This window comes from Hippocampus guttulatus, chromosome 6 (assembly GCF_054856545.1).
Source record: "Hippocampus guttulatus isolate MCC_2025c chromosome 6, RoL_Hgut_1.0, whole genome shotgun sequence".
NCBI classification, from domain to species: domain Eukaryota; kingdom Metazoa; phylum Chordata; class Actinopteri; order Syngnathiformes; family Syngnathidae; genus Hippocampus; species Hippocampus guttulatus.
Window position 1 is genome coordinate 8,962,164 of NC_141266.1, and position 13,229 is coordinate 8,975,392.

At 43.9% G+C, this 13,229-nt stretch overlaps 1 protein-coding gene across 2 annotated transcripts in view; it reads left to right on the top strand.

The window, feature by feature from the left end:
- Nucleotides 1-12,554, top strand: part of vps13b (vacuolar protein sorting 13 homolog B) — a 343,076-nt gene extending 330,522 nt beyond the window's left edge. For both annotated transcript variants that reach the window (XM_086112801.1, XM_086112800.1), the window contains exons 62-68: nt 3,080-3,256; nt 3,333-3,503; nt 5,837-6,013; nt 9,177-9,279; nt 10,582-10,750; nt 10,835-10,915; nt 11,853-12,554. In XM_086112801.1, the coding sequence (XP_085968927.1) occupies nt 3,080-3,256; nt 3,333-3,503; nt 5,837-6,013; nt 9,177-9,279; nt 10,582-10,750; nt 10,835-10,915; nt 11,853-12,113 (1,139 nt within the window). In that variant the 3' untranslated portion in view covers nt 12,114-12,554. The remainder of the gene's footprint in view (nt 1-3,079; nt 3,257-3,332; nt 3,504-5,836; nt 6,014-9,176; nt 9,280-10,581; nt 10,751-10,834; nt 10,916-11,852) is intronic.
- The last annotated feature ends 675 nt before the right edge of the window (nt 12,555-13,229 follow it).

The window sequence follows — 13,229 nt, forward strand, 5'->3', positions numbered from 1 at the left end:
AGCTGTGCATTGTCAGTGATGCCAGCGCTCTCGTCTACAGCAAAGGGAACATGTGATAAAGTCTTCCCTTTTCCATCATCTGTGATTGTAAAGCGATGGCAAGCTCGCATATCTAATTGGCAACAGTGTTTCTGCTGAGGCTTACATTAGAAAACGCTAGCTTGTGTGGACATTAGACCTCGTACACTTAAATCTTGTAGCACTTCAAAGGCGTTTTCTCTCACTGGCTGGGCTGATTTTTGCACCAGGCAGCGCTGCGTAATAGTGATTTGCATGCCCGCCTCACAGTTCTCAGGTTCAGGGTTCTTAGCGCCCGTGTTCCTTTGTGTTTGCATGGAATTTCTCCAGGGTTCCTTCCACATTCCAAGAGCATACATTTTGGTCTAATTGAAAATGAAATTGTGTAAATTCGTCAGCTGCTTGGTATTAGGCTCCAGATCATGACCCTAATGAGCAAATCACTGTGTAAAATAGCTGGATGGAATTCCATTTACAAGATCAGTTCTGATCACAAACACCTCAAATGATCTTGCAAGCCAGACATAACTGGAGGTTGGGCCGAACGTGGCGCATGGGCCTTGAGTTTCACTTGTCTTCTCTGGAGGAAAAGAAAGGAAGCACAGTCTGAATCCCTTCATGCCTGGCAAAGGCCTCCTCATGTTTGACAGATTACTCGTGATGGATTATGGCTAATCTGAGCAGTCACCGCGGAGAAATCTGGCTATCAGGCCCTACGGTATACAGCCTCTGGCCCGTGCTCTTGTCCTGTCTAGTCGAAGCCTCCACATGTGGTCTGATTTAACCCATCATTTCCACATCAGAAATTATTGTTCTGGCTGGGTTCTTCCTTTTCCGCTGTGTTTCATCACAGCCCTCATTTCTGCTTGTATTTCAACACCTCGCCATGTTCTCCACTTCCTGAGTCATCATTTGGTTGGGCAACCATTGCACTCTGGGACTGATTAGCTTCAGGATGTACAATACTGCATTTGAACACACGCACAATGTAGGCATATGGATATCATGCACATGCTTATCCGGATGTACGGTCTGTGTGGGTGTTTGTGTGTGATTGGGTGTATTTATTGTGAGTAGATATTAAGTCTAAACAATCCTCATCAAGTGGAGAAGAAGCAGCACAACAATGACATTACCAAAAATTGCTGAAAAGTATTCTTCTCCTAAAACTAGTCAGGGAGGCTGCCAAGTGGCCATTCATCCACACCAGATTCTGTCATCCATGTCTTTATGGACATGTTGGAAGAGGAAGGGGCCAGCTCCAAATTGTTCCAACAAAGTTGGGAGCATGGAATGGTCCCAAATTTTTCAGCATACCAAAAGAGACGTCATATCAACGTTTGGGAAATGGTGAACTTGACTGGCCTGTACAGAGTCCTGATTTCAACCCGTTACAACACAGTTCTCATCCAGCATCATCGCGTGACCTCCCAAGTGTGCTTCTGGAAGAATGGTCAAAAATCCCCATCAACACCCTCCTAAGCCTTGTGAGCAGCCTTCTCAGAAGAGTTGAAGCTGTTATAGCTGCAAAGGGTGGACCGACATTATACGGATGGGATGCCACTTCAGATCAAACGTGAATCAAGTCAGATGAGCCAATATAGTTTGCTTCTTGGTTTTGTTTTGTTTTTTTGAGTTGCACGAAGAACAAATTTCAAATGATTTACCCTGATCTTGTTCCATTTGAAGAGGAGTGTGCAGACGTTTTCTGGCAATTGTATACATGTGTAAGAGCACTGTAAATACTAGCTCCTGGCTGGGCTTGGCCGTTCACTAAAACCACTGTGGGAGAAAATGTAAATCCAAGTGGGCATCGAGGTCTCTGACTGAACATGAAAGTGAGCAACAAATGTCAAAGTGTGTTGAACAACACGATAGGTCGTGTGTGATGGTCACTGAGCTATGAATTCAGAAGAGAATGAACATGTGAGGGAAGGTAGTTTGAGGCAGTCAATACAGCTCAGATACTTTCACGCATGTGCGAGTGGGTAACTGATGAATATAAAATCACGATGTCAAACGTATTTGTAGAGAGAGACTGACACTCTCAAGTGCTTTTAGCAAGAACCTCAGGAGGCTTGCTCGTGATCAGGTGCTGCTGGTTTATTTTGTCGCTCATAAAAACCATTGTCCAGCCTACCTGTGTGGCGTTTGCATGTTCTGCGTGGGTTTTCTATGGGTACTCCGGTTTCCTCCCACATTCCAAAAACAAGCATGGCAGGCTGATTGAACACTCGAAATCAGGGATGTCAAACTCATTTTACATTATGGGCCACATGCGGCCTCGGTAGAAGTCAAGTGGGCCGGATCATTAAAATTATACCATACTCTGCTACGAATAACCGAAATAATATGTCTTTCCTTTGTTTTGGTCTAAAGAAGCACAAGAATATTTGGAAAATGTTGAAATTTAATGAGCATATCTTTTACAAAACATTTCATGAAGAAGCTTAAGATTTTTGTCTGTTCCACAAGAACCTCATATTTGTGGATCGTTGCTAAATGACTCTTTTAAAATCACATCTTAAAGCCCAACTTTTCATCTGATTTATTATAATTAACGCTTTTAAAATGTAACCCTTTCCGTTAAGTTTCCTTGAGTGTTTTGACAGGTTCGTAAATAAAATCTATTGTTAAATTCAGGTTTGTATCAAATTTCTGCCCCGCCCAGGATGGCCTAAAACGATCAAACCAAATAAACCCATTCAATGTGTACAATACAAATACAACACATGAAGAAAAAAAACACCCCCAGTAAATGTAAACTACAGCAAAGGTGTTTATTCTCTATTACATTGTGGCTACACTCAAGAAATTAGAACTGAGCAACAAATCCAGCCTGAGCTTTGTAGCCCGACTGATTGGTTAATTTATTGATTGCGAGTCATGTCTCACGGCATCTGCCCACACTGTGTGGTCGCCGGTTTCAGTGACATAATATATCAGGTTTTCTTGAGTGTTTCATCCATCTCGTATCAGTGCAATTAAAATCCAATCCTAATTCGTAACATACGTGTGACCTCACAGTATGCCCATGCCAGTGTTTGTTCTTTTGTGTTAGGCTGGGTTGTGGGGTCTTTGGAAATCCTGGGCAGTCCTGCCAGCCTGGTGCGCAGCATCGGTAATGGCGTGTCCGATTTCTTCCGCTTGCCGTACGAGGGTCTGACTCGCGGACCCGGCGCCTTTGTCAGTGGCGTCTCCAGGGGAACCACTTCTTTCGTCAAGCACATCTCAAAAGGTAACACGAATGTTCAGGAAGGTTTTATTGTCATTGAAAACTCTTTCTTAAAATGTGTCCATCTGTGCCCATGCAGGCACCCTGACATCCATCACCAACTTGGCAACCAGCTTGGCCAGAAACATGGATCGGCTGTCTCTGGATGAAGAGCACTACACCAGGCAGGAGGAGTGGAGACGGCAGCTCCCGGAGAGTCTGGGTGATGGACTCAGGCAGGGCCTTTCACGACTTGGCATTAGTTTATTAGGTAGGCGAGGTTGTAGATCGTACATATGTCAAAGGGGGTCAACGACACACTGGGTCTGAACGACAGTGAAGCCCCACATATTCATGGCTCTGCATTTGCAAATTTGCCTGTTGGCAGATTTTTTTTTATATTTAACCTATTAACCTCCATTATGAATAGGAAAACTTGAAAGTTTGTATTTTTATTTTTGTGGCCAAAATACTGTCTACATTGTAGACATACACATTGTAGACTCTACAACAGGGGTGCCCATTACGTCGATCCTGATCTACCGGTAGATCTAAGATAGGTCCCAAGTAGATCCGAGGAGTGTCGAGGACAAAAAAAAACAAACAACCATTTGTGTGTCTTTGTACATGTTTTGTGTTCATGTATGCTGCACCCCAATCATCCTATGAGTCTCATTTTCACAAAGTCTCATTTTCACCAAAAAATATTTTAAAAATAAAATAAAGCAGGTAGATCTTGAATTTACGGTGGCACGTGATTACGTCACCGGAAGTTGTTAACGCTCAGCAGTCTGCAATTGCAGCTTGTGATCAGAGCTGTTGCGCTCTATCTTTTATCGTCATTATTCTCATTCAGAGTTTGCTTCGTGTACAATTCACTGAGGGCACGGGCAAAGAATAGGAGGGCCCAGGGAAGCACTTTAAAACGGTACGTGTGAGCTACGATAGTTAACAGGCTGCAAAAGTGCATCACATGCCTCAGTTTCAGGCTGTTTCTCATCATGGCGTGCCTGTGTGTGTGTGTGTGCGTGTGTGCGTGTGCGTGTGCGTGCTGGTAAGGGTAGATCCCGGGAGGTTAGTTGATCGAAAAGTAGATCTTCGGTCCAAAAAGTTTGGGCACCCCTGCTCTACAATGTGTATGTCCTGCTTTGGGAGAATTGCTACAGTGGTTCAGATCTCCCACGGCCACAAAAGCCAAAGCCTTACATTGGGGTAAGAGCTTGCATTTGCCCTCTGCATTGGAAAGCTTGCTATACAAGGAAATTGACAACTCACAATGATTTCTAATTACTGTAGTTGAGTAATTCCAGTCACTACATGAAATACGACTTCAATCTCAGCAAAATTCATCAGAATTTGAAAACTTCCTTTTCGAGGTTTCAATTTTCAATAGAAAATATTTTGAAAGGCTACTTTTGCTCAAGTACTATAATGTATTATTGAAAATAATGTGACTGGCGCAAAATACAGCAAATAAGCTTAAAAATAAAATTCCTTTATACCTGCACCTAGTTTTTATAATAGGTGCCATATGCAGAGGGAAAAAAGTTGAGTGAACAAACACTACCACTAAAACGCTAAATATAAATCGTAACAAACACATCACAATTAAGAGACATTTGATCAAAGTAATGCAATTAGCGTTTGAAGCAATGGAAAATATGAGCCATGGAGGCGTGTCAGAGTAACATCACAAGAGAACTAGCAAAACTGTTAGCCCCAAAAAAGTTGATAAGTTAACCAATTGACTTCAAATTTGGCGGAAGCAGAGAAAAATATATCATTTATCACAATATTTGTATTTGCAGAATATCTTATTCACCTCACCGTTTTGCAAGGGGGGGTTGTCAACTTCAAATTTGGGAAACGGTGACTCAGTGTTAAATCTGTGTGTACCTTTCGAGAAATGTTAAAGTTGTGAGTGATTTCCAGCCATAAGATGAAAAAGGGAAGCACAATGAAAGACGAAAAGCACCAGTTCGGACATCCACTCACAGTAAGCAATCATGATGATCACTTGTTAAGTGACCATTTTTAGGAGCCTTTCAGCAGCCGAGACACACATACTTGTACCTCCTTAAAGAGCGCGTTTCGTAAAATAGTGATGGGATGTACTCAAGCTTGTAAGGTGCTAGTTGACTTCAGAAAAATCACCAAAGCATCGTCGCGTTTACATGTTCCCGTGTTCCCTTCTCCAAACTTGGCCAACTTCACTTTGCGGCAATTGCAAAAGGCTTTTTTTGTGTGTGTCGGGCAACCCCAAACCGTGGGCATCATCCTGTTGTAGCTTTGATGCTGAAAGACTGAGTCATCAGCAACAAATTTCAAGACATTTTTGTCAACCACAATTGGCCGACATCCCCAACTTTTGTTCCCCCAACTTAGTTTACTGTAATGTATTCGTAAGGGTAGTGGTCTGTGTTCAGATGCTTGTAAGCGTTCACTTCTTTAATTTTGTCACATACGGTATTTCTGTATGCGTCAAGACTATGTCCTGCCCCTTGTCCAAAGTCAACTGGATAGGCTCCAGCTCGCTCTATTTGGGACAAGCCGAAAGGAAAATGGATGAATTTTAAAACTCACTCCTCTTTGTCGTTGTTCCAGGAGCAATAGCGGGCATCGTGGACCAGCCCATGCAGAATTTCCAAAGGGATTGGGAGATGCAGAGCACAGCTGGTAGCAGAGCCAAAGGCGTCATCTCTGGCGTGGGCAAAGGAATTGTGGGGGTTTTCACCAAGCCCATTGGAGGAGCAGCTGAACTGGTGTCCCAGACTGGATATGGTGCGTTCATAGTTGATCTCACCGATGTTTGTTTTCGACAAATTAGGTCGTTTTTTGGTTTTGTTTTGTTTTGTTTTGTTTTGTTGTGTTTTGTCATGGTGTTTCACAGTCATACAAAACTTCACCGTTGTGGATGTTCTCACATGAAAGCTCAGTGTAAGAGCTCAGTACAACATGTATCAAACGATTACCTGTAATTGCATACCAACAGAATTTTTCTGGCTGTTTTGGAACATTTGTTTAAAAAAAAAAAAAAAAAATGTTAGACTGCCCCATGTTCTCCGTTATGTGAAGCAAGGAGACTAGCATTCAATTCAATATAAGACTGACTGGTTTGTTTAACACTCAACACTTTCTTAACACCTCTTACACATGAGTTGCGCCTGACACGAATCTCCTTCATACTGCATCAAAAACCTTTTTTTTTGTTTTTCTGCTTTTGTTCACAGCGGTTAAAATACATGTAAGCGTTAACTATTTTAATTGCAAACATTTATCTTAAATGTTTTTATGGCGGAGACAGCTCGGCCCCGTTATTTCCCATGAGAAAATGCTGTTCCGAATCAAAATTGAGGTCAACCAGAATCTGAGAATAAAACACGGTGGTTTTATTCTGGTTTGCCATAGTTGGGACCCAAATGAAGGGAAGCGATGGAAGCAAGTCAGTAGTGCTCTCCAAAAATAATTTACCGTACTTCCAAATTGTAAACAAGGCACATGTAGGAATCAAAACACCGGTTCAAAGTAACAAACGAACCAAGTGGATAAGACTTAACTCGACGTGACGTGACAACACAATGCAATACAAGTAAACAGCCGAAACGAGAAACTTTTGGATAAGCTACGAGTAGCTGTGGGAGCTGATTGGAAGACATAGCAAGTTGACGCTGGAAATAAAAGAACCTAACAAGCAGAACAAGGCATGAACCACAAGGAAACAAGACACTCCCGGTCCATGAGACAAACCCAAATTCAATCCGGGCAACAAAAACACAGATCGTGACGAGATTCTGTGTAACGTTTTCACCTGGCTGAAAGACTGGAATTTTTTAGAACAATTGCGAATGACGTCATTATTTCACTTTTGCAGATGGAGTCACTTAGGATGAAAGATGTTTCACACGTTCTCATTGGTAGCCCAGATGAAATGGTTGTCTTAACTGTGCCTTGCGTGCCTATTTTCCGCACTATCTGGCGCTTTGGAGCATAAGGCGCACCATGGCCTATTTTAAAACTGTTTTCATACATACAGAGCACAACATTATAAAGCGCATAGATTAGAAGCAACAATAGTGGGTGGGCTTTCGTTACGCATCCACTAGATGGAGCTATGCTAAATGAATACTATGCAATAAAATACAGCTTTATTTATTTAGCGCTTTCACAACCACTGTAACAAAGCGCTTTACAGATCATTTAGAATAGTGCATCCAAGAAATCACAATACTGACCCCTCTATAAAGCGCATCGGATTATTAAGGTGCACTGTCGGCTTTTGAGAAAATTGAATGCTTTTAGGTGCGCCTTACAGTGCGGAAAATACGGTACCCCTTCCCCTAAATCAGCTTGCTTGTTGAGGCTCAAGGTACTTCTCTAGAGATGTAAAAATCCGAGTGCATTTACTAGCACGAAGTTTCATTTTGTTGAATTACATTTTGTCAGAAAAAAGTCTTTAATTTCCATATGCCAATTTGCCAAATATCAGTGAAGGAAGACATACACTTGATGTGTATCAAGTTTCTTCATGCAGCCTAGTAGGACACATTGTGGCACTGTTGCTATCCCTGTCATGTCCCTGACACTTTCTGGCTGTTTGAGCCAGCGGAGTTAACCTACTAGGGGACAGAGTTGAGGAGTAAGTCAGCGCGTGGTGTATTTCGTCAACTAACAGGTTATTGCCTCCGAGTTCTGTTGTGGGGAACCGCTCCTCATTGGAGCGATGACTCCCTGAGTCCGCCTGGCACTCTTTCACTGACCCTCCGAGCCGAACGCAAACATGATTGTATTGTGTTGGCATTAGCTGGGGATCATCTACATTGATGTGTGTCATCGTTCTGTCACTTTATTGTGTTCTATAAAAGTGCACCGTCTCAGCTCTGCAGAGTACCACTGGAGTGACATCATTAATGGCGCGCTCTGTGTTCATTATGGCTCGATTTCACTTGATGACTTCACTGGCTCGCTGCTGCCACTCCGCTGACGGAGAGAGCGGGATGAAGGGAAACCGACCACACGCACATGAACTCATTTTGGACGCGCACATGCCAAACATGTCTTGTTTCCTTTCCCCGTGTCGAGACCAAACTGTGATAGAGGATGTAATATTGCCCTGGAAACGATGGAAAAATTTTGTCCGATAGAAAATAATGGAAAGAGTCATCGGTTCCAGAGTCAAAGTGTCGGCGTCATAAAATCTTTATTAAGTGTACAGGCAGTTTTAAATAACATTTCAACATTCTAACCTGTCATCCACATGTAAAATAAATCGGCCACTGGTAATAACAAAAACACATACATTTCATACTCTCAACAGTGATGACCGTGCTCAGGATGGCTGGTTGTAATTTTGGGGTTGACATTTGCATGTACTACCATCAGGATATGGGCGTCTACTGCTTCTTTACATTGTCCAGTAGTTTCCATTTGATCACCTTCTTTTATGGCAGCAAGGGGGAAAAAAAATTCAAGAAAAAGCACAATACACTTGTGGAGTGAATCCTTGAGATCGGGGATCGCCGACGCGGGGCCTGCAGCCACTAGGTAGCCCCCGCGGACCACCGCAGGCTAGTTTTAAAAGGAGCTCACCAGTAATGGGACATTGTGATTTCCTCGGATCGGTGTAGAAGTGAAATTTTGAAAACGTGAGCAGTGAGAGCCATTTCAAGGAATAAAGCGTTGCAAATTAAAATTCAAAGAGTATATCAAGGCTTTTGCGTAAATCAGTAACTCCCGGTTTGAAAAAGTTTGGTGACGCCTTCTTTTGTTGCTCACTCGGCTTTAAGTCTCGCAGGATTTCCTGCGGTCCGTTGTGCCATGCACGGCAGCAGTTCCAACTCGGTTTGTTCAACGCGTATGTAGATTTACCTCCGTGTTTTCGCAGTTGTGTTCCATGTCTAATTCACCTCAATGATATGTAACATGCTTGATTGGCGTCTCCTAACAGGGATCCTCCACGGAGCAGGACTGTGGCAGCTTCCGAAGCAACTTTACCTGCCAGCAGAGGAGAAGTCCGCCGAAGCCCCCAACAGCCATCTTAAATATGTTTGGTATGATTCCCCGCACAATGAAATAACATCCCTTGTTCCTGCAGACAACCTCCTCTACCGTCTTGAAGCTGTGCGTTTCGAGTGGGACATGTGGGCCTTTGCTTTTGTTGGGTCCTTTCCAGAATCTGGTGTTCCTTTTCTCCCACTTACCTCTCATCATTTTCGCTGTCTTGAAGGGTTCATTAACACCACCCCACTCCCCGAAAAGTCTGTTTGACCTTGATTCCACACATGGTAGCCAGCCTGCCCTCCCGTGTTCTCATCAAGCCATGTTAAAAGGTTTTTGTAAGCACTCTGCCAAAGCCTCCGGCTCAAAGTTGTGAGCTGTGAGTGGATCCAGAGAGATGCCTTCACGTGGAGGAGGGACCGGTCACTCCTTGCGCCAGATGCTTTGGCGCTTGATCAGTGAGGTTGCGAGTTGTACAGAGCAGGCGTGGTCACCTTCAGCTTCTGCATCATTGAAATCTGATCAGTGATGCAGCGCTGCATCACATTTGGGCCTTTGTTGCAGAATTTCCTCCCAGTGGAATGCTTACAAGATCAACGTTTGTCAGAGGCCCATGTCTCCAGAGGGAAGAGTGGATTGCATTTTGTCATGAGCCTTCCCCCAATGTCGTTTGCTTTCCATAGTTATGAAACATGTACTTTTAATAGCAGCCGGGGATGGAAAATGGCAAATTCTAAATTCAATATTATTTTGGAACATTCTGCCTTAGATGTGGACACCAGAGCGGTTAGTGCTCTGTAAAATTAGTAAAAGGGGTGGGGTGGTGGGGATAAAAATACATGAATGCTGAGAGAATTCTCCCTCGTGGTGATTGTTTTTGCTTTTGCACAGAAACTGGTTTCCATCAGGTGTCCATCAATTATTTTTACTACTGCAGGTAGCCCAGACACTGGAAGGGTCAGATAGTTTGAGTCCAGTTACACAGAACAGAAACAAACCGTCCCTTCTGCTGCTTCTCACATCTGCTGCGCAATTGGAGCACCTGCCTTCCAAAGTAAACACAGCGTCCGAGAAACACCGCTAAACACTCGCCTTCCTTCACACGTACTATTTCACGCGCTCAAGCGTGTGAAATAGGAGCCACACGTTCTGTGGGCATGTAAATTACAGGATGCGTCCGGACACATGTTGTCACTTGTTTTGGGTATGCTACATGTACTTGGGGCACTTTGTGTGGTCTATATGATGCTTATGAAATTTGATCATTGCAAACATGTTTTTGATTGGCTTTGTTCCATCTTGAACAAGTGTTACATGACAGACTCGAACTAGCTTTGTCTCCTCTCTTGCCACAGGAAAATGCTGCAGTCTTTAGGTCGACCAGAGCTGCACATGGCCTTAGAAGTGACCATCGTCAGCGGGTCGGGCCAGGAGCATGCTGGATGCCTGCTGCTTACCTCGGAGGTCCTCTTTGTGGTCAGCCTCAGTGAGGATACGCAGCAGCAGGCCTTCCCCATCACGGAGGTGAAGGAATGCCTCACTGAAAGAACAGTTTCCGTGTGTGTTGCTGTGCACGCTAAACGTTGCAGCTGTGTCTGTCCTCTGCAGGTCGAGTGTCAGCAGGAGGCGGGACAGCACGGCCAGCTCACGCTCACATTGCAGCAGCAGACAGTAGCCAGGGACACAGAGGTGAGACGGACAAAGCGTCTTTGCCCTCACTGCATTCATTTGAAGAAGTTGGCAGGCAGATCGATGCAAGGGGCCGCATGACTGCAGCTGCGGCAGTTTGTCGTGGTGTAGAAGGACCCTCACTGATGCTAATGAGCCCGAGGGAGTGACAGAGAGGCAGATACAAGCGGCCGAAATGAGTCACCTCGACAGGATGTGTGATATCTCTCTCATCAAGGAGGGGCTCAGAGTATCAAGACTACAAGGACGAGGTGGCTCAGGCATCTGGTTAGGATGCCGCCTCCATGGTGAGGTGCTCTGGATACCTCATGTGGGGAGGAGGACCCGGGACACAAAGGAGCGACTCCCTGTGTTTGAAATCATAAATTCATGTCCTACTTCATAATGACTATATTGGGTAATACGGTACAATGAGTTTTATATACCAGTAGTGTAATACAAAAGTTTTTTCCGAAAATCCAGAATTTTTTATTTTTTTATTTTTGCATAGTTTCCCTTCTTTGTTTCAAAAATAAATAAGACAACCGGGTTGTGTGTTTAATGTAGTTTTTGAATTAGCGTGCCAAAATGGCAAATTGGCTACAGGTAGTCTTCGACCATGGGATCGATATTTATCCAACATTTTGACGGTTTCGATCAGGAGGACTCTATTTAAACATCAAATAATGCACCAAAACAAAAAAAACCTTTCCAATCTGCAGGTCTGTGACATCACAGGAAACTGACTATAGGGCACAAGAAAGTGGATAGGGAGTGATTCCGAACACAGCCAACGTCTCTCGGCTGGCGTGTCTCAAGAAATGCGAAACTTGAGTTTAATTTTGCTGCTGAGTAGCGGAAGCCGCATTCACTTATATTGTCTTGGAGTACTGTATGTAGAGGTACTTAAAAGGCCGAAGATCATGTTTTACAATCATGATGTGTTTTCCTCCCCCAGGGCGAAAGTGTGCGGGAGCGTCTATCGGAGCAACAGTATCAGCGCCTGGTGGAGTACGTGAAGCGCACCTCCCATTATTTCCCTCCCTCTGCTTCATCACTGCAACTGCAGCCTCCAGTGACGCTCGCTGAGCCGCCAGCCTCTCTCTCCAAGTCATACCGCTACTTGGTTGATCCCGCTTTTGCCAACGTATTTGTAAGCAAGTTCACCATGGTCAGGGAAAAAGCCTTACGAATCGGATTCCACAATCTGTCTTGCTGAAATGGATCAGCTGCAGTTTTTAAGATAACCAATTAACGCCAAATATACCCAAAAGGAACAGTTTGTATTACTTGAGGGTATCAACCAAGTGTGAAAACATCAAGCATTGCCTTCATGATTTTCTACGAATATAAACAGAACTGTAAAGCAGATACCAGAACTCTGATTTTTTTTTTTATTCATAGTCCATAAAAAGAGCAATAGGAATTCTTGTCGGCTATAATGTTAAATGAAGCCACAAACACCAGCTGCCAACCATATATGATGTAACATGTTTCACAGTACCACTGTACTTTGTCACTGTACATAATGCAAAATCCTGCTGTTTTCACCTTTATTGTATTTCTGGGCTCTGTATAAGGTTTCAGTACTATGCCTTTCAAATTGTATTGAGAGAATATGTTAATAATAAAAAATACTGAGGTGGTGTGTACATGTAAAGCTGTGTTGATAAACATATACTCTGTGTGTGTGGGTGTGGGTGTGTACACATATATATATATATTTATAATCAGTGGCGGATGCTGCTCATGATGCAGAAAAGCTGAGCGTCCGGGCCAGCCCATAAACGCCCACTGTCCATAGACTCCCAGAGACGGTGAGCATCCGGTGGGCGGGACAAAACCAGCATTTATCCAATGACTCGTCTCGTTTCAATGCATTGGGACAACGGGCTCTGAACTCTCTCGAAGCCCAGCGTCCGCACAGTTTAAAGCACAGTGAAGCTGCGGGAGTGAATGAGAAGAGAGTCGCGTCGTAACTAGTAAGAAGAAGCTGATTCAGAACAAAAGTTTAGTCAATGACATGAACACATAATTGTATCGACACACATATATTTGATCACTTATTTTTTGACATTTTATAGGAATCTGATCTTCCCTTGCAGTCTTAGAGCAATCGCCTCTGATATATAATTTAAAAAAAATCCTCGTCTCACCCCCCCTCGGGTGGTGTCCGTCCCTCATTCAGCTCGGGTCCTCTACCAGAGGCCAGGAAGCTTGAGGGTTCTGCGCAGTATCCTTGCTGTTCCCAGCACTGCACATTTCTGGACTGAGATGTCCGATGTCGTTCCCGGGATCTGTTGCAACCACTCATCTAGTTTGGGGGTCACTGCCC